General features: G+C 31.9%; 1 protein-coding gene and 1 long non-coding RNA gene across 3 annotated transcripts in view; one reads left to right on the top strand and one right to left on the bottom strand.

Moving 5' to 3' along the window:
- Window positions 1–723: 723 nt before the first annotated feature.
- On the top strand, window positions 724–8,027 carry LOC106472500. The gene is made up of 4 exons (XR_001291609.2): window positions 724–842; window positions 4,475–4,553; window positions 6,899–7,036; window positions 7,843–8,027. It is a non-coding gene; the product is annotated as an uncharacterized LOC106472500 (long non-coding RNA).
- An 845-nt stretch (window positions 8,028–8,872) lies between these two features.
- The window catches only part of LOC106472499 (rap1 GTPase-activating protein 1-like), a 45,895-nt gene continuing 33,884 nt past the window's right edge, over window positions 8,873–20,883 (bottom strand). For both annotated transcript variants that reach the window (XM_022401077.1, XM_022401078.1), the window contains 3 exons: window positions 19,215–19,480; window positions 16,119–16,201; window positions 8,873–14,776 (listed from right to left, as the gene is read on the bottom strand). In XM_022401077.1, coding sequence (XP_022256785.1) covers window positions 14,651–14,776; window positions 16,119–16,201; window positions 19,215–19,480 — 475 coding nt within the window. In that variant the 3' untranslated portion in view covers window positions 8,873–14,650. The remainder of the gene's footprint in view (window positions 14,777–16,118; window positions 16,202–19,214; window positions 19,481–20,883) is intronic.

Raw genomic sequence — 20,883 nt, 5'->3', positions numbered from 1 at the left:
ATGAACTAGCAGTTAGCACTAAATGTTTCTTTTAACCATCAAACATGTCGATAGATTAGCAGCTAGGAACAACTGGTTTATCTCCATTTCTAGTTTTTAGTTAAAATTTGATTTAGTTCTCTAAAATTTCAGGGCACACCAAGACCTAGAAAAGCTGAAGTTTAATACATTTTGACTGTTACATTCAGAAAGGAGGAACATTGATTTTGTTTTTTTGGTGGCTGAAGGGCATCTGCCATTTTATTTTCTTCAAAAACTGACTGAACCTCTGTATGAAACTTAGGCTTAGCAATTAAAATTGTACAAGCAATAACTTAAATCATATAAAGGTATACATATATGAAATCAAACTAAAAACAGACTCCTGTATTCGTGATGATTGTTATTTATCATTTGATGTATAGTTGGATGAGGAAGAAGTTAATGACAGTATAAAACGTTTTAAGCTGAAAACAAAATACTAGTATGAATTTCATTTTATAAATTTTACTTCTTTTATCTTAAAACAACTTAACATTAGATTAATAGAACATGTATTTTTATCGTTCACTTAAGAACGTTATTCCTGTACTTTTACCAAAAAAACAAACAAACTTGAAGAATACCTTAGGTTGATCGAATGAAATGAATACTTAAATTAATAATAATACTATTACTTGTGAACATTTTTACCAACAAGACAAACTGAGAGTCATACAATTACTCTGATACATTTGAATCACCAGGACTGAAATTTCATCAGGAGAGGAATGGCTCGAGGAAAGAAGTCTTGTTGAAAATTTCACAAATCTTTCATCTGCTTTCCCACCAAAATGGTCAGAGATTTTGGAGGTTTGTAAAAGGTGGGTGATTTAAATATTTATCATAGGTTTGCTGATGTTAAAATCCTCTCTGGATCACCTTTATGTTTTGAATAGGAAGTACATTTAATACCATGCACCAGGCCTAAACTTGTATGGAAAAATAGCTTCTATTTTGTAAATTGTAAATAATATTTTTTGGATTGATCAGTGTTTAAAACACATTGAAAATAAAATCTTCTTCTGTTTATTTTATGAATTCATACACATATATTAGATTACTGGATTATGAATTTGCTTACAATATATCAGTGATGTTGAATACTTTTCGCTACTTTATCCTTGTGATGTATGGTAATAGTGGACTAATGTCCTGTTTCCAGGGTAACAAGTGTCTTTAAGTATCTTAAACACATCTCTCTCAAATTATTCATGTCAACTTCAGAAAGAGAAAATGTTATTCAATCTCTCTCATTTTATTGAGAGATGTTTCATTCTGTTTCATGTCCTAGAAAGAGCTCATTATTTGGCATCTTTAATGAGATATACTATCTATATTTCACACACAACTGATATACTAATGATTCAACTTAGACTTAACAGTTGTAATCCATCTTAACCGATAAGCACCAAAATTAAAAGCCCCATTAACAGCTAAGACAGGGTAGGATGAACTCTAACATGGAAAAGTCAGAAGAAAATGTCCCCCCTCCATGTTTTTTTATTAACTGCAGCATAGCGGCTCATAGAATGGCTCCAAGTTTTTTTTCCAAGTACAAACTTTTAACTCCTAGCTCCATCATCTCTTGACCAATTTATGATCTAATTACAGTTTTGGACTCAAGTGGTCAAACCCTTTTGAGTGATGTATTTGACCACACCCAAGGTCTCATAGGTTAATTTATTCTAATCGTGCCTAAAAGAATTTCAATTTGAGGGTAGGTAGGCTGGTAGAGATCCTGATGAGTAATAAAATCTAGGGATGCACGGGTAGTAAAATTTGGCCAAACACTGGGTTATCCCTATAACAACATACACAAAAATTAGAAACAAAAACAAAATTGACATTTATTACATTTAACCGAATAATCACCAATAGAACATTCCAGTTGTACTTTATCATTATTACCAAAAAAATAATACAGTGACTGACCAAGATTACCTTAAATCATACCAATTACTGTATAGCTGAGCAGCATGGTTTACATACATGTGAAGCTACAAAGATAAACAAGAGGGAATCCTCAATAGCCGCAGCAATTGAAATTCTTTTAAGCAGCATTAGAGCAAATTAATCTATGAGACCTTTTTATTAGCTATACTTTTGTGCACCAGCAATACCAAAAGTGGAGCGTGCGTATACCTGATTAGATTTTATTAGGGATGCACGGGTATCCGGCCAAATATTAGGCTACCCAGTAAAACTCGAGTCCAGCCGAGTGATGAAGTTAAAAACAGCTGAATCCGAGTATTTAAAAATGGCATCTAAGCCCTAATCTTTGTGGCAACTTACGCGGTTCTGAAAGTTACAGTCAATAATTGGTTTAGTTAAAAAAACGTGTTCTGAGCAACAAAGACTGATCACCTGCTGAAAGCTGGAGATTCAGAGGACAATAGAGGGTAATAACAGGCATGGCTTAGTGGATTTCTGGGGAAGGTGGGGTTATGAGAAGAATAGGAGGTTAGGGTTTGAGAAGTTGGGGCTAGGCATTAATCGGATTATTCTAAAACGTGTCACCATCACTGGCCTCACTTTTGAAAGTCAAATGAAGCTTGATTTCCCACAATGGCCAGGATAGCAAGGTATTACCTCTCCGCACCTCTGAATACTGTAGACAGTGAATGGGCTTTTAGCGCCGCTGGCAACATTAACACACATGAAAGGTCAAGGCTTTTACCTAAAAATGCCGAAATGCTACTGTTCCTCAAGTACAACTTAAACAAATTCCAAAAATACAGCCATTCAGCAAACTGGTGTGCACATTTTTGTCAGTTAATTTTGAAAGTTGGATAGGTTCAGTACAAATATGCTATTTTAAATAAAAATGGAACATTTTATTGTGTACCTTCAAGTTGCAGTACTGTAGTCTGAATTAAGTACTGACGTTTTTATTACTAGGTTATAACTAGGGTGGTGTTGATTAGGTAGAATGTGAGAGAAGGTTGAAATAGCAGTGTGTCATGCACATGTTTAGGTCTGGAGATGTGGGGACTGTGTAAGTAAAGAGATTTGTGCTTCAGCAACATACACTGTTAAGTGTACTTTCAGAAAGTCTTCACTTTTAAGAGATGTATACGAAAAAAATGTGTGTCCAGAGTTGAAGATGACTGAGATTTATGGACATTAAAGATATTAAAATCAGTGTGATAAAAGATTTAAAAAACATCTGATGTTGATAAATGTGTGTATTACCTCATGTTAAATGTCATTTTTGCACATACATGTCTCTTTTCTTTAATATTATCACAGGACCGGAAGTTTAGACTTTTAAGAATTCTAACAAAATTAATTTTCTTTTACATATAATTATTTACTGAAAAACACATGTTTCAAAAAAATAAAAAATGCATGAAATTTTACCTTGTTCATGTGAAAAGAATGTGGTAAAATAATGCTAAGTACTCCCTATTAATAATTTACAGACATCATTTATCATGTAATTGAATAGCTGACAGGAAGTAGTTGGATAATTTATGTTGAAGGATTTGCAAAGGATAATAAACAAATACTGGTAGTCTAAAAGTTGCACACCATCATGATACTTCCAAGTCCTTCTCTTACTCAAATTTTTTTTTTCCTCACAATAATTAACTTAGATATGATAAACATTACAAGGATGTGTGGAAGTGAGCTCTAACTTGAGTTAACGAATGACGTTTTTTGTGATATCAGTAGTGGTGGTGGTGTGACTTTTGAATTACAACTGACCACTTTGTTTAAAAGTGTAAACTTGACAGATACTTGCAACGATATGCATTTGTTTCCTATCTTTTTATTTTACTAGTTTCTTTACTGATCCTTGGCCTTTTATCTGATCTTCCAGTGTGTCTAATGAATTGAGCTTCAGCTGACCAATCAGTACAGCTATTTATTAATTTAGGCTTAAGTGCATTTCTTAAATATAACTAAGCCTAAACTACAGGCAAATCCTCAGCTAAAAAGATTTTTACATATGTTCAGTTTTCTTTATTTTCCATTGCCTGTTATTATTTCAGCGACCTAAAAAGTTTGACATTTCTTTTTCCATAGTCTTAACTGTTTTAGAAAAAACTTGGATGTAATTTCCATATTAGGAAAGTCAAGAGAGTAAGGAAAAATGTGCACATTTGTAAAATTTCTTTTTTTTTATATTATAGTTCTCTGTAATATATGATGTTATCATCATAATCTTTATCAATATTTTGACACCTTTGCTAAGTATGTCTATTACTTAAGAAATTATGAAAACTTGTTGAGTCCAGGAAAACTGTTTATATTTAAAATTAAATTTATCAAACTTTATTACCAATATCACCGAGTAATTCCAGCCAGTCGCAATGTTTATAAGAAATCTACAAAATTTCTAGCAGTCATCGTAATATACACAGTATGTTTCACATGCAGGAGTAAAAAATATTTGGATAATTTGTTTATTCATCAGATTTTTCTGAAACATTAGTAACTTGTTCCACAGGTGTTCAACACTGAACTGTGAAATAGTGACCGAGCTTTTAGTACAGAAGTTGTCTGTGAAAGAAGAAAGTATACAAATGGTAGGCTGATTAAAATTTTCAAGAAGTAATAATCCAAACTACAAGTGTTCGTAAGAGTGAAAGGTTTCACGAATGTGAATACACCTAAAATTAGAATCTTTTAACTTTTAACAGTTTTAGAGATACAGTACATTTATCTCATATATATATATATAGGTAATTTAGCAATGAAAATAAATGTTGTTTAAAAATTGAGAGATAAAATCTTTGAGATTAGCTGAAAGTAAAGAGAATGCTTGGTGAGTGCACAATAATGTCTCAATTTACAGAATATTGTTGTTAAAAATTTGTAAAACACTTTTCATATATCTACTTTGCAATGAAAGTTGTGTAAATAGAAATTCATATTTTAATCGGGGCATTAACTCCAAGTTTATCAACTTATCCATAAACATGGGTCCATGGACTGCTAAGGTCTAAAGATGTTCTTAAATGACCCTTGACCTAAAATATGTTCAAATGAAACTACTATGTACCTCAATGTGATTCTAAATTATTCAAGAAAATATTAAAAGCCGAAACAAGAGAGAACAAAACCTTTTAGTTAAAAGAGCTACCTTTCTATTATTCAGTTAATATATATATTCCTTAATTTTTCCCATTAACAACTCAGTGCTATACAAAACAAAACTATAAATTTTCTCATTTGAAAAGATGAGCAACAATCTTTTTTTTTGGGTTGGCATAACACTTTTTTGGTTTTCCAGCTCTGATGCTCCTTCAGACTTGATTGTCTTTTCCCATTCAATGACCATAACCTTGAAATTATGTAATCGTTTCTGTTTGATGCACTTTCTAAGCCTGTTTTTCACCCTACTTAAACAAGGAAAATCCTGTCTGCAGAAAAAGTTGTAACAGGAACTGTCAAACACAGTTCTTGGTTCAGGGTAGAGTGTCTTTTAGTAGAATATACACTTGAAAACAGTAGAAATTTTATATCTGCACCACGGAGAGAATATCCAGATTTCTAGGTTTAAAGTGAAGATGTCAAGTACATTCCTGAGAATTAATTGGTTTATCAAGAACTTTAGATGAGAACTTTCAGATTTTGAGCATTTGGTCTTTTCGCAATATCAGCTGTAAATCAATCAATTAAATCAGAGTAACTATTTCTGGCGTATTCTCTTTGGTGATTAAGAATAAGATTATTCTGATCTACTATCATCATCATACCTTTTCTTGGGAGAAAGGATTTTGCAAGCTCCACTTCTTCAGATTTGTTTTTCTTACAAGATTCACCAAATATGCCTTTGATTCACATATTTTTTAGTGCTTCAGTGATGCTCTGAACTGTAGAATTTACCTGAGATACATTAAGCATTTCTGAATGCAGGTATCTTGATAAGGCCTCTGTCAAGTTGAAAACTTCATTCAGCACAAATGGAATTCAAAGGTGATCCATTCTGAAAATTACTATCAGACAACATAGCTAATGCTTTCACAGCTTCAAAAGAATCAGTGTGACTGGCACAACATGTTGCATATCTAGAAGTAACTTAAGGAGAACTTTAATAGTTGTAACAAGGGAGTGAAAACATGCTAAAACAGCATTCAAACAATGGAATAGTATTTGGAACAGGTAGAAAATATAGTGGTAATGTGTTTAAGAAATATATTACTGCTGGGTGACATTGTGTTAAACTTAATATATGGCTTGTCTTAAAGATTGAATTACATTAATAGATAAGTGTGGATTTACAAAAATCTTTGTAACTGTTGTGTAATTTATATTGGCCAAACATGTAGAAATTCAAAATTTAGACTTAAAGAACACAACTCAGCTACAGAAAAACAGATGAATCAATGTTAGCCAAACATATAGCTAACGGTCCTTGTTTCCATACTATTAATTGGAATAATATCAAACTGATTAAATATATTAATAAGTATGAACTAAATATAATATAATCAGTAGAAATATTTATGAATTTGAATTTATCTTGAAATAGAGATGCAGGTCCAGGATAATAGGTGACAGCACCATATGTTTAATGTTTTTGTTTTTAAATTAAGCACAAAGCTACACAATGGGTCATCTGTGCTCTGCCTACCACAGGTATTGAAACCCAGTTTTTAGCATTGTAAGTCCACAGACATACTGCAGTGCCACTGGGGGGCTTGTTTAATGATTGGTCAATGTGTTTGCATTATGCAATATAGTAAGATATTAAAACCAATGTTTTCTCAATGATGGTGAATCTGTCACCCAATGTACACATTTTTAGTAAGGCCTAGGCCTTCAACTGTTTTTAGTTGTTGTGTACTTCTACTGCCATGCACTTTTGATAATATTTTAACCTAAGTCTTGTTAAAATTCATTGGGACTTATGAAAATATATTTACAGAGGGTGCTTATTCTACTTGAGGCGATACTTCACAGAGACCTGGTTGTACTGAATTCTTTCAGTAAAAGAACCCTTCCTGTTGTTCAAGATTTGCAGGGAGAAAGCATACAAGGTCCAGTCCAGGTAAAAGCCAAGAAAGTAAGTATGAACAAGGTATTCTGTCTAGTGAAAACTGAGGTAAAGACACAAGGATAAATATTTTAACTTAAATTTTTCTTTGGGAGGGGAAATTCTTTACACAATTTTCTGTGGGTATGGTTTTTTTTTTTGGTTTTTTTGCACTAAGCTACCTGAGGGCTATCTGCATTAGCAGTCCCTATTTAAGGAAGGCAGCTAGTAAACAACATGCCCTGCCAACTTTTGGGCTATTGTTTTTACCAATGAATAGTGGAATTGACCATCACATTATAACATCCCTACAGCTAAAAGGGGCGAGTATGATTGGTAATGGGAATTCTGCGAGACTAGAGCCCTAAGTACCAGGCCACTACAGTTATGATTAAATTGATTACTTTTTTCTTTTGCAATCTAAGGATCAAATTATTTCTATTTGCACTCGGTAAGAAGATTGTCAAAGACAAACTAAGCAAACTGCGACAGTATTGGCTGTTGTGACTAAAATTCTGAAAGGATTATTTTACATTCCCAGTGCTGTTTTAATTTACTTAAGTTTCAGTTGAGTTGTCAAATTACAAACAGTTATTATATGATTTTTTTTTTGCTGAAAATTACAGCTACCCTAAGGAATGATATACAGACAAAAAAAGTGTTATTTCTGTAATGTGTGATGTACTTTAAGTTGAGTAATATAAGTAGGAAAAAAATCCTCTACTAGGTTTTTTAGAATAATCAATTAAATTATTTTTATTTACCAAGCTCTTATTTGTAGGTAGAATCAAAACAGTTGCATTGTTTTCTGTCTTTACGCACTTCACTTTTTTTAGCTCATGCTCATATTGGAGAAACTTGCAGAATACCAACTAAAACAAGAAAATCTCTTCAGAGAAGGTCCTCAATCATGATGGTTAATCAATGTAAGTATAAGAAGACATTAGAGACTGACAACAAGCTCCTTATTCAATTCATGTGATGTGAACATATTGTGTACATTAAATTTTCATTGATATCATATTGAGGTATTTTCATGTGTTTTCCTGACACAAATACATATTAAGTTAATGTTCTTTGTACAGTGTTAAACATTAAAATTTCATACATGATTTCGGAAAAACAAGTAGGTTCAAGAAGTCTCAATATAACTTGATAGAAGTCAGTGTGAGAAAATTTTACTAGACCAGTGACTTCTATGTAATAAGAGAAATTTACAGGAAAAAAAAACCTGTGACACCACAACTGAATGGTTTCTACTAAATTATGTATTATGTTCCTTACACATTCTGAAGTGACTCTAGCTTACATACAAAGCTCACATAAATATATATTTAATATAAATCTGAAATGGCATTTTCACCATACTATCAACATTTCAGTAAACCCTACAAATAAATGTTACTTTATTTTAGTGACTCGACAACAGTTGTACTTTGAAGCTTTAGATTAATCACCACAACAAGAGTTGCAATACCACTTATACAGCTATAATACACAAATTCAGCTGCTTTAACTACTTTGGTTATTAAGGTCACTAAGTATACAATGGCTTAAACGTAGTTTTACTCTGAACCATTAATCTAATGGTTTAATTAAATATAAAAAGATCATTTGTAGACACGTTTTTTTTGTTTTTGTTTTTTGCATAAAATTTCCAAACAAAAACAATATTAGAAGCATCTTTTGACAGTATTTTTGTAAATTGCTTTTTTTAACACAAACCAAATATAAAGTAATAAATAACTTGTGACTTTATAATTTTTTTTTAATACTTTCAAAGGACCCTATGTTGAACTTGTCTAAAATCTTAATCCAGTTTATAACTGATAGCTAGACAAGTCATAGTAATAACCAAATTAAATAAAACTAGTATGCAGACTAATTTAAACAAAAACTGTACAATTCATTACACATGTGAATGAATATATACACAATATTTTACTGTTGTAACTGTCTATAATTTGTAAAACTTAGAGGATCGCCTTGTAAACATTGAAACATCAGATGTTTTTGAAAATATTCTAATTCAGAAACTTCTTCCAACTGTTTATATACGATTGTTTCCTACACTGCCTTTCCCTCCCACCACCAACATGTAAAAGTTAGCCAACCACTTAAGTTTATAACAACATAAAATTTTTTTCATATAACAGAAAGAGCTTCTTTATTTCCCATGTGTATAGATTTCAGGACTGCACAGAAAGAAAAATAGTAGTCCAATAAATAGGAAAAGACAAAATTAAGCAATAAATTATCTGCATCTTAAATAATCCATGAAAAAAAAAAGTCCACTTTTCTTGTTTTTTGAATAATCATTCAAATTTCTACCACATGATTTAAGGCTAAGCAATAGATACATCAAAATACATCCCAAACTTTCCAGAATATGTTTTGACCACACAACATGACAAGTGCTATTAACATCATATATGTGACAAGATAATGATTGTGATTTTTTTATAAGTTGGGCGTTTACTTAACTTGTAGTAAACAATGTGACTAGTGTCAGACTTATGTTGTACTGAAAAATGCAGCTCTTAAAAAGTTAATGTTAAGGTCTAACTATTCGTGTTTAAAAAAATACTCCATCTCCAATAAAGCCAGAGAATGAATACATTTTTTTTAGAATATGACGTTCACAAAGAACACACTGTAGTTTACCTTTTGGTAAAGGAGACATTGACATATTTGATCTATGGGAATTAAAGTGCTCTTGCCAGTATATACATTTAATACCCACAAATCAAATGTATAGATCAAACATGTTATATTACCAGTTTATTAGAAATTTACTGTTTAAACAGCATGTTAGTGTCACACTTACTTGGTGAACCTGACTAGAAAATTAACTCTGTGGTGGCACCAAACTCCTAGCAAGCCAATCACAATATTTCACATTGCTATTTTATTATAGCAAATGACAACTGGTGGAACCTAATCTTATCTTCTTTTATGTTACTACATCTAGTTGAAATTTGGTTTTAATGACTTGGTTTGTCAGACCAGTCCATTAAACTTAAGTAATTGATGCCTCATATTAGGGAAGGTGAGGTGGTTGTAACATTAAATACTCGAGTTATTTGGAAGCAGTTTTATTTTTATATAACGTACGAATGTGTTCCGTTACTCACAGGAAAAATTAGTAAATTGAAGGAAAATAATTTTAGGCGTATCTTTCTGATGACGGAATTATTTCTTGTTGTACTTTATGTTTTCAGTGTAATGATCACACTGGCACAAGTTCGAGGAGAAAATCTGGTGTCAGTGGTGGGGTAGAAGTATGTAGTGGTTTTAGTGACTGATGTGGTTGTATTCTCCAGAAGTTTTTACAAGTAAATCTAAAATGGTACATTTTTAAGGGCACCTATCTTTTCCACACCAAAAGTTGTAATCTGTAAATGCAAACATCAAATTTGCAAAACATCTAGGGGGAGGGGATTTGAGTTTAAGGGAGCTCTCTCAGCCCTGTGGAAATAAACCTCCTGTATATGTTTCACAGCCACAAAATGCCAGGGAGGATTTCCTCAGATCTGCTGGAAAGTCAAATTACATGCTTGCTGAACTATTACTTTCTGAGGAAATATTTGGCATTCTTTAAAACACAACTTTACATTTCAAATTCAACCTTAAATAATAATATCAATTGTTTATATTAAATATAAATTAATTGTTGTTGAATTTCATTACACACACTTGCAGCCAGCTTTTTTAGATTAATGTAGTACAGAATCGAGATAACGGTTTTAATTGTATAACTCATTTGTAAGAAGGTAAAATGCCAATCAGATCAAGCTGTTAGTGTACTTGTGGTACGATTACAAGCTTTGTATAATTGTTAGGAAATAAGACCTCTGAACTTAAAGCTAAACATTTGTGAGACAACGTTGTGGTATCTAAGTAACCAGAAACGTACGTGTTAATGTGCATGAGCTTAGAATACTTTTGTAATGTACAGCATACATGGAATGCTTTCCATAACTTGACCATAAATAGTTATTAGCAACTTTGTAAGAGTAACTAATCCACAGTGTGACCATCTGGTTGTCAAAATATAACATGGAACAAACACAACATATTAGTGTAGACTTAGTGATAATAGCTCACTTATTTATGGTAATTTAACTGATTTTTATTGACCATCCTGTTCCCATGCTTTAATTAATGAACAAGTAGACACTCTTTTCATAACGTAAAGCCAAAAATATATTTACATTTGAAAACAGATGCTGCTAAGACCAACTGTGGATAAGCTAATAGTATGGAAGCAATGGTGTTAAATATACAAGACTGTTTAGTTTAAGAGTTATTATTTAGTTTTCATAACAAGAGTGTTAAAAGTTAATTATTTTAAAAGCAATAGTTATAAAACGTTTTGTTACATAGCTCCTTATGAGTCGTACGTTGTGTATGTAGTTTAATTATTGCACTAGGTTTTTATAATACTGTTGATGTTATCTTACTCAAAGCTTCTATGTTTTCTCATTATGTGTAATATTTTGTCACTAGTGGGCTAGATTTTTCTATTGCGTGTTAAAAATATGTGCAGATACAGAAAGAAAGCAAGTTAAGTGAGAGATAATTAATACAGATCTAGACTGAGTGATTGGCAGTTTAGCCACGATGAGCAATTTCTAAAGAAGTTATGATTGTTAGTTTAGCCATGATGGGCAATATTTAAAGTGTGTTTCACAGTGGTATTGTAATAAAGGAATGTAATTCAGTTTGTGAATGGGGTTCTAAGGTAATTGAACACACCTGTGTGGACTTTGACAAAAAGGGAGACAATTATCTAAAGTTCTGGATGCAACTGTGGTAACACACAGGGTAACATAAGTGAATTTATCGCGGATTGCGCAGTAAAATACAAAGTGAAGAAAAATAATTTGTCTTGTCAATTGGGTTCTAAAATAACTGAGAATTATTTAAAGCTTTAGCTACAATTGTGATAAACATTAGTGTAACAAAGTTTAGTACATACGTTTAACTTTTTTGGAATATTTTATTTTAAAACAAGTGGACTGTGTACTGTCTGTTTATTGTTGACATTTATTGCCAACAAGTCACAGACACCTACTATAAAAGAATCCCAGCCCATATTCAAAACCTGACAAATCATAAATTTGGTTTGAAAATAAAACTAGTTTTTAGTTAGATAGTAGAGCATTTACTTTGAAAAGAATATACCAATATTTCAGTAATAAAATTCCTCCAGGATCTTTAAAATAAAACATTGTCAGAAGTTTCTGGGATTGTAAGAGTTTTACAGGTTTAATATATATGTAAATATAGGTTTCTGACAAAAAAATGATGGAAAATTTAGAATGGCTTAATTAAAAGAAAATGTTTTAATTGAAGTTTTTTAACATCATTTTATTCAAAGTGTTAGGTTTATAACTTTGAAATCCAATTAAAAACCATGTAATATTTACCATCTTGGTTATAACAGTGTGGGAGGAAAGGTAGTAACTGTTGTACTGTAAGCTAAAGAAGTGGCATATAAACAAGCACTGCTGTCTCCATTTCCTTGTGTTTTATATGTATGTTTAACATTGAATTTTGTTAAAGTACATCTGCTAATAAATTATATCATCATTTCCTTCAACTCACACATGACATTACATAATGTAATCTTTGGAATAACTAATTACCATTACTTGAAAAGTGCATAATAAACATTACATCCATCTTCACATTTTAACATAGGTTGTGGATTTTTATATCTATTAATCGGTTTTTGTATAAGCCTGTTAATGAAACAAACAAAACATAATTAAAATATGATCAAAACAGCACGAAACTATAAGTTCTAGCTTCAGTACACGAAATGTTTCTTTTTACATACATGAATAAATTTTAGGGCCAAAGGTGGCTCCTATCAGCCTTTGGGCTCAAGATCTTTTTCTGTATAACTGATGTTAAGATAAACTAGTATTAGACTATAAACATGAGTTTGCAGACTGATAGATAATAATCTTTGAATGTTGGTAATTTATTTGCACGATTCATTCACTAAGCTTGACGAAAATATATCACGACTGTAATTTCAAGCAAGTAAAAATGGAAAATCTGAAGTGTTTTTTTTTGTTGTTAACAGTAGTATTTTGTATTTTTGGGTATTTTGTTTTCTTCTTTTATCATAATTTTTCAATGGAGAAGATTGACTGGAAAAATTTAGGACTGTCTTACTCAGACTGTTAAAAAAAATGCGTAAATGATGCATTTTCTTTAATGGTTGTAGTTAATAATATTAATTTGGACCAACTTACGTTTTTTTTTTTTTCATACTACATTTTTACCTCTGTGTATGCTATCTGAAAATAATTATTTGCACTACACGTAAATAATTAACTTGCAAGGAAACAGGAACTATATCAAAATCTTCCAAAAAAAAAAGAGATCATTTTATGATTGACATGTAACACACACATTGATGGAAAATATTGAGATATATAAGGCTAATTATATACGAGGCAGATTAAAAAAAACAACAACTGCAAAACAACTGACAGCTTTAGTTTTTCTTGTGCATTTAAACTGTTGCCCAAAATTCATATCTTCAGCATAGAGCAAAACAGTTTCTTTGATGCGTTTTCTTATACTTTAATTTTTATTGCTACCAATATCTGAATATGCATCATTATGAAGTTACTAATCATTTTTGTTTCTGCTGGAAGGAAATGACATCATCCAAAGCAGTTTTTCAGTATTAGAGATATAAAATAGTATGATACAGATAATTGCTGTGGTATAACGTCTCTGCCCTGAAGTAGTTGTAACGGCAGAGTTAAAGGAAGTAGGTATTATATGTTGGAAGTTTCCATATCAGTTCAACTTGCACTGGTGTACATTGGGGCTGTGATATGAAAAAGTACCTTTGCAAATCTGTGTCTGTTTGATAGTGTATGATCACAAAACTTAATGAAGAACTCCTAAATTACTCCTTTTCTAAGGTTATTTCAAAATAATCTTTAGTTTCTTATCGACACTCACACCAGTATTTCATATTTAAAACAAAAGCCTGTTAAAATTGCCCCCCCCCCTTCATCCTTGTACTTTAAACACTTTGTCATGTTCAGTACTAAATTTGTGGTAGGCCTACCACAAGTTCATATTCTGTCCTGTATGTGGCTGTTTAATTTATAAAATATTTGATTTTCGAGCTGTATTTATTCAGTGGAATATGCTATTTTATAGCATATAAATCAGAATAACTGGTGAAGATAGTGTCACTCATTTAAGATACAAATGACTTTCTCATGTATTCTGTGATCAGAAACTAGAGATTATTTTTAACTTGTCTAAAACAAGTGTTATGGGAACAATGTTTACTTGACTTTAGTAGAGTTAACTACAAGACATTAACAGGAGAAACTCCATCTAAACCTTGTTGAAAAGACTCACTTTCAAACCTTCAGTGAGACACCTAGACAGTGACTATTAGAACACTAATACTGCAAACATCTGGATCTTATTCAGAATAAGTCCTGCAGTCTGCTTGACACCAATACTGACACTGCAGCTGTAATTCGTCTTAACTGTCCTTTTACTTGCTTATCCTGACGTAGCAGTGCTCGGGCCTTCTACTTCACTTGGCACAGATCACATACTATGTTAACGACAACTACAGTAGTGACTGGAGAATTAAATGCTAGCTAATGCTTCAGTGTGTGCTGCTTGTAACCTGAACAGTTCCCGTTTGGTCAAGGAAAGTTCTGTAGTTAGTCGTACCTCTTTTTCTTTTAACTTCTTTACATCTCGCTGGCTAGTCTAACATGGAAAGAATGGAAATCTTACTTTCTTGATATGATTATAAAAAAATAGACAAATACTTTAACGTTCTGATTATATTTTAATTTCAACAAACAAAATCTATATAATATGTCAAGCACACTACTTGTAATAGAAAAAGTAAGGAAAAATTTTTTTAGAATACAATAAAAGATGAATGTTTGGAATTTATAGATGAATTTACCTTTTAAGAAAACTACCAGTATTGTTAGTAAAGTATGTTTAGTGTTGTTGGTAAAGTATCATTTAGTCTTAGTGTTTAGGAATTTACTTAGTTAGAACTAATTAAAAAATTGCAGTTTTGTTATCTTGACCCAAGAAATTCAGAAAATATCTCCTGTAAAACATTGAAAATTGTTACACATCAAAAGATGTACTTTATACTGTTAACCCTCAAATGTTTTTAAACTATTCACTACCAATGAGGTTCACATATTGCATCATACTGGTAATAACTGTAAAGAACTGACTAAAGTCTATGGACCCCTATTGGTCATTTTCAGGTGGCATCTTAACTGCATCATGACCAGTTCCGAGCATAATTTTAATGCTTGTAATTTTATATCAAACTCATAAAATTTGAGTTAATTTTTTAATCAATCAAAAAGACATATTTGGTGGTAGGCATACTTTAGTAAAAAGTCACAGCAGTGATGCTATGAAGTCTGCATAAGCTTGCAGACAAACAAATTGAATTTTAAATATCGGAGATGTGTGAATCACATAAAATAATTGTTTTGTTGAATTTCATACAAAGATACTTGAAGGCCATCTGTGCTAGCCATCCCTCATTCTGAAGTGATAGACTAAAGGGAAGGCAACACCACCCACTGCCAGCTCTTTACAAACAAATAGTGTGATTAACCATCTCATTATATTGTCCCCATGGTAAGCATGTTCAGCAACAGGGTTCAAACCTGTGACCTGCAGATTGCAAATTGAGTGCCAGGCCTCACATAATATAAAAAATGAATGCTTTTAATAAGTAAGGACATTAACTTTTACATCCTGTGTGGACTAAACTTTTTCACACACCCCTTTTTTACTCACTCAAAATATATGAAACATTTTTATTATTCTACAACTTTTGCATTCGAGGTTATATTATAAAATAGCCTTATGCTTTAAAAATAATCAAGATAATTTTTCTGCATATTATGTTATAGTTACGTTGAAAGAGCCATTCCTATTATTAAGAACTTCTAATCAAAAGTAAACTACATAGAACAGGACTAAATATAAACTTATATATTAATGAAGCCTATCCTGTATAACAGACTAGTAGGACTTAATGCCATGAATCAGTACACTAGAAACTTACCATATTTTGCCTGAGAAGCTCTAGTTTATCTGTTTTCAGCTTAACTACTTCCAATTTCAGGGATTCAATCTGCTTTTGCATAGCTGCAATATAAAACAAATTAAAAGAGTACAGCAGTAAAAAGAAACTTAATTTTTTTCCAGAACAACTTTTACAGGGTTTTGATATTGATGCTTATATATATGAACTTATACAACAGCAATATAGGAGACAAGCAATGTTCTTCATCAGGTTTATGAAATACAGATATTCTTCTTATATTGTTAATGGCTTTTATTTATCCGTCAAATTACAAATTCTAGTTTTGTGATAATTCACATCTTAACATATTTTCCATGTAAAAAAAAAAACACTTTAAACTAAAATATAATTTGTTATAATTTATGGTTTTACTCTTGAAAATTGTATTCTCTAAATTAAAACGTATTTTAACACTTTCACTGTGGAAAGCCACTATAATTCACTGAAAGACTAATTGTCGTTGACAATGGAGATACTTTTTCTCCACGGCCATAAAATAAACTTCCCTGTACAGTGGGAAGTGACAACCCTCCATGAGCTTGAATCAACCACATCTGGAAGTGTGAGTGAAAAAAAAACAAGTATAAAAAAAATCCCTCAGATGGAGCCCCAGATGGCAGACAATGCAGAGCACCCACTGATCGTTTTATTTCCTCTGTGTTTTTACAATAACTTAGGTACAATATATTCTATGACCATTCTTGTGCATAGACATCATAAAACTTCATTCATTGTTTAAAAATGCACAATAACTTAATGTATGAAGTGAAAAGTAGAATATACAATTAAAAACTACATTTTTCGGTGGAAAAAGTTCTACCATCTTCAGGAGATCAGCTGAATTTTTAAATGTTAATGTGCTTACTTATTTTATATTTAGGTAAGTTATTGATGCCATAACATCAGGTTATGCAATGTAAGTGTGTCTTATATATTATAATAAAGCAAAATATACTGCTAATTTATGATGTTTTTTGATGGAGAAATGAGATTGATTGGGGACTGACTGTGAAATCTAATTATGCAGTTAAAGGGATAATTAATGCTGTGAAAAAATTTCAAAATGTTATAAAAAATACTGAGTTTTTATTCAGAATTTGTACTTTCTTGCTGAATAAAACTGGAATAAGTTTAGTGATCTACACTTTAGCACTCTAGACCATTAATATTTATTTTTAAGGCTGAACCTCCAATACATACACCTAGTGTTAATGTATCTTGCAATCTTGACTTGAATGAGTTGCAGTTTTACATTCATTATGTCTTTAAAACTACGTTTTTTGAATCAAAGCTCTAAACTACTTATACCTTGATAACCAGGCCTCTGTGTCTTACAGCCGTGAAATAAACAGGGTTCATATACTTGCTCAAGAAAAAAATGTCAAATACTTAAGACTTTGATCTTCCCATCTGATTTCCCAGAAGCAGAACAAATATTAATTGAAATTCATTAAGTCTGAATTTTCCAGAAGCACAAATACCGTATTTTTCGGTGTATAAAACGCACTTTTTTACCCCAAAATTTGATGTCAAAATCTGCTTGCGTCCTATACACCGAAGGTATGAGTAATATATATGTATATATACAATATATACTGTCAAGTTGGATGCGTCACCGAAAGCCGAAGTACCGTATCTTAGGTCTCGGGAACAAAATAGTTGTTTCTTCATTTTTCGTTTTATTTTTTCACCCCTTACGATGTCTAAAGAAAAGAGCATGGAAACAGAGCTGCCGAAAGATATTTTGGTCCTCCACCAACAGAAAAAACGAGTCGTTACTGGTGCGAACAATAAGAAAAATTTAAAATGATTAAAAATGATAAACGCAATTTCCAAGGAAAAAAAATCAGAGTTTACACAGTGTTACATGATACGTACACTTTCACTAAAAATATGTTGTGTTATGTAATACCATCAGGATCAGAGTTTACACAGAGCTACATGATACATACACTTTCACTAAAGATATGTTGTGTTATGTATCATCAGGATCACAGAGCTACATGATACGTACACTTTCACTAAAGATATGTTGTGTTATGTAATGCCATTTCAGGATCAGAGTATACACAGAGCTACATGATACGTACACTTTCACTAAAAATATGTTGTGTTATGTAATACCATCAGGATCAGAGTTTACACAGTGTTACATGATACATACAGTTTCACTAAAGATGTGTTATGTAATGTCATTTCAGGATCAGAGTTTACACAGTGTTACATGATATGTACACTTTCACTAAAGATATGTTGTGTTATGTAATGCCATTTCAGGCTCAGAGTTTACACATTGTTACATGATACGTACAGTTTCACTAAAGATATGTTGTGTTATGTAATGCCATTTCAGGATAAGAGTTTACACAGTGCTACATGATATGTACACTTTCACTAAAAATATGTTGTGTTATGTAATGCCATTTCAGGATCATAGTTTACACAGTGCTACATGATACGTACACTTTCGCTAAAAATATGTTGTGTTATGTAATGCCATTTCAGGATCATAGTTTACACAGTGCTACATGATACGTACACTTTCACTAAAGATATGTTGTGTTATGTAATGCCATTTCAGGATCATAGTTTACACAGTACTACATGATACGTACACTTTCACTAAAGATGTGTTATGTAATGCCATTTCAGGATCAGAGTTTACACAGTGCTACACGATATGTACACTTTCACTAAAGATGTGTTATGTAATGCCATTTCAGGATCAGAGTTTACACTTTCGCTAAAGATATGTTGTGTTACTTAATGCCATTTCAGGATCAGAGTTTACACTACATGCAATATAGACACTTTTACTGGTGATATTTTGAGCAGGAAACTTCTGAATTATATAAGATTATGCACGTTTTAGACTTTTGTGAGTTATAAAAATAAATTACAAAACATAACATGAATATGCATAAATATAAAATTCAAGGACTTTTTACTTTCAAGTTTTTGAATTTACTCTATAACACAATCGAGTACTTTCAGAGCTTTTAAGGACACATATGAACCCAGTAGACAGAACTTGTCAGCAGAGCTTTTTAAACTACAACTTGAAACTATTTATACCTTGACAACTGGGCCTCTGTGACCTACAGCTCTCTGTGCAAACAGAACAAGACTGGACGGTGTTCAAATTCCCACTATCAGCACCTCTACAAGAGTCTTCTGAATTTGCGGAAGTACGTTCTAACTCCAGACTGTTGATACTGGATGAGTCAGACTCGCAGGCAACGTGCTGTGCCAGAGGTGGGGTCTCGGGGCTTGACATTGGTGTGTTAGGTCCACTGCCTGATCTCTCTTGGGCTCCAACAGATATGCTGTCATTGTTTCGACTGAATAGATCATTAAAAAAATAAAACACAGAAACATGAATCAGATGTAGTAAATAAGAAAGGAAGCTTTGTTCCAGTGAAAAAATTTAACACTGTGTAACTATAAGTTTCAACTCTTAATTTTGAGAAGAGATCCACATGAATGCAAAGCAAAGATAAAGACAATTAACTAGCATTTTGAAGTCTCTGTGATATAAAGTTTATTATTATTTACAGTTGTTAATAAAACTAAGCTAGCATTGAATTTAACATGATTATTTGAAAATTTCAATCTTTGTGAACTGTTTCACCCCAAAATCAGATCACTCCAGGCTTTCAATTGAAGATCACTTTCAATCACAGTTGAAACTGTTTTGTTGAAAATTAATAAACAGTAATAAAATATAACTTTGTATAGTATCAAACTTTAATCAGTAATTAATTTGTGAACAGGGCTGTATATGATGTGTGAAGTTAAGATATGTAAGAAGCAATAACATACTAACCCTCTTTTTTTTTTTTTTAGGCTTGGTCCTTGCATTTGATTTTTTACTTGAATAAGGAAACACATTATGCTAATATAATAATATGTAGGCAAACAATCATTTATAAGTACAAGGAAAAGTTTCATTGATGTTGGAACATGTTTTGACAGGACATTGGTCTGTATTCTTCAGGTATGACCAGTACTAAGCAATACAAGGTTTATATATTGTTACAAAGGTAAAAGACACAAGGATTAAATGTCACATATGTGGTGTCAGCAGGTGAAAGGATATAGGTAGAAGTCAAGTCTGATCAAGTGTATGAATAGACCTTGCCAAATACAGCTGATGTTGCTAGGGCCATTATCATGGTTTAGTGAAAGATCATTATAGATTTGACCTCGATCTACATCCTGTCACCTGCTGACTCCATTTCTGTGTCTTTTGCCTTTGTAACAATATATAAACCTTGTATTGCTTAGTACTGATCATACCTAAAGAAAACAGACCAATGTTCTGTCAAAACTTGTAGTATGTTCCACCATCAGTAAAACCTTTTTTTATACTTATAAATCGTTAGTTGCCTACCTATTATTACACATGATTTCTTTAATTCCTTAAACTGTTTAACTCATCTTGTATACAACTCTGGTGGAGAAAGTATCAACTACACAAGAAACAGTAAGAAGTGAAATATTGCACTTAAAATTTGTAGATTCTGATGCATTTGAAACAATCACTTTGAAGCACATTAAGTTTTACATTTCTGATGAAAATGATTACGAACACAGGTAAGTTGAGTAGTCTGATACATAAGTACATTAAAAGTAACCATATTATATAACACATTAACTGATATCTTTTAACTGACTGACAGAAACAGCATTTTTGACAAAAGCTTTGTGTATTTGCATGCCCAGCTGATCTGATGAACTCTGG

This window comes from Limulus polyphemus, unplaced genomic scaffold (genome assembly GCF_000517525.1).
Source record: "Limulus polyphemus unplaced genomic scaffold, Limulus_polyphemus-2.1.2 Scaffold5384, whole genome shotgun sequence".
Classification (NCBI taxonomy): Eukaryota; Metazoa; Arthropoda; class Merostomata; order Xiphosura; family Limulidae; genus Limulus; species Limulus polyphemus.
The sequence above is the reverse complement of the archived record's forward strand: the minus strand, read 5'-3'. Positions and strand labels throughout refer to the sequence as shown.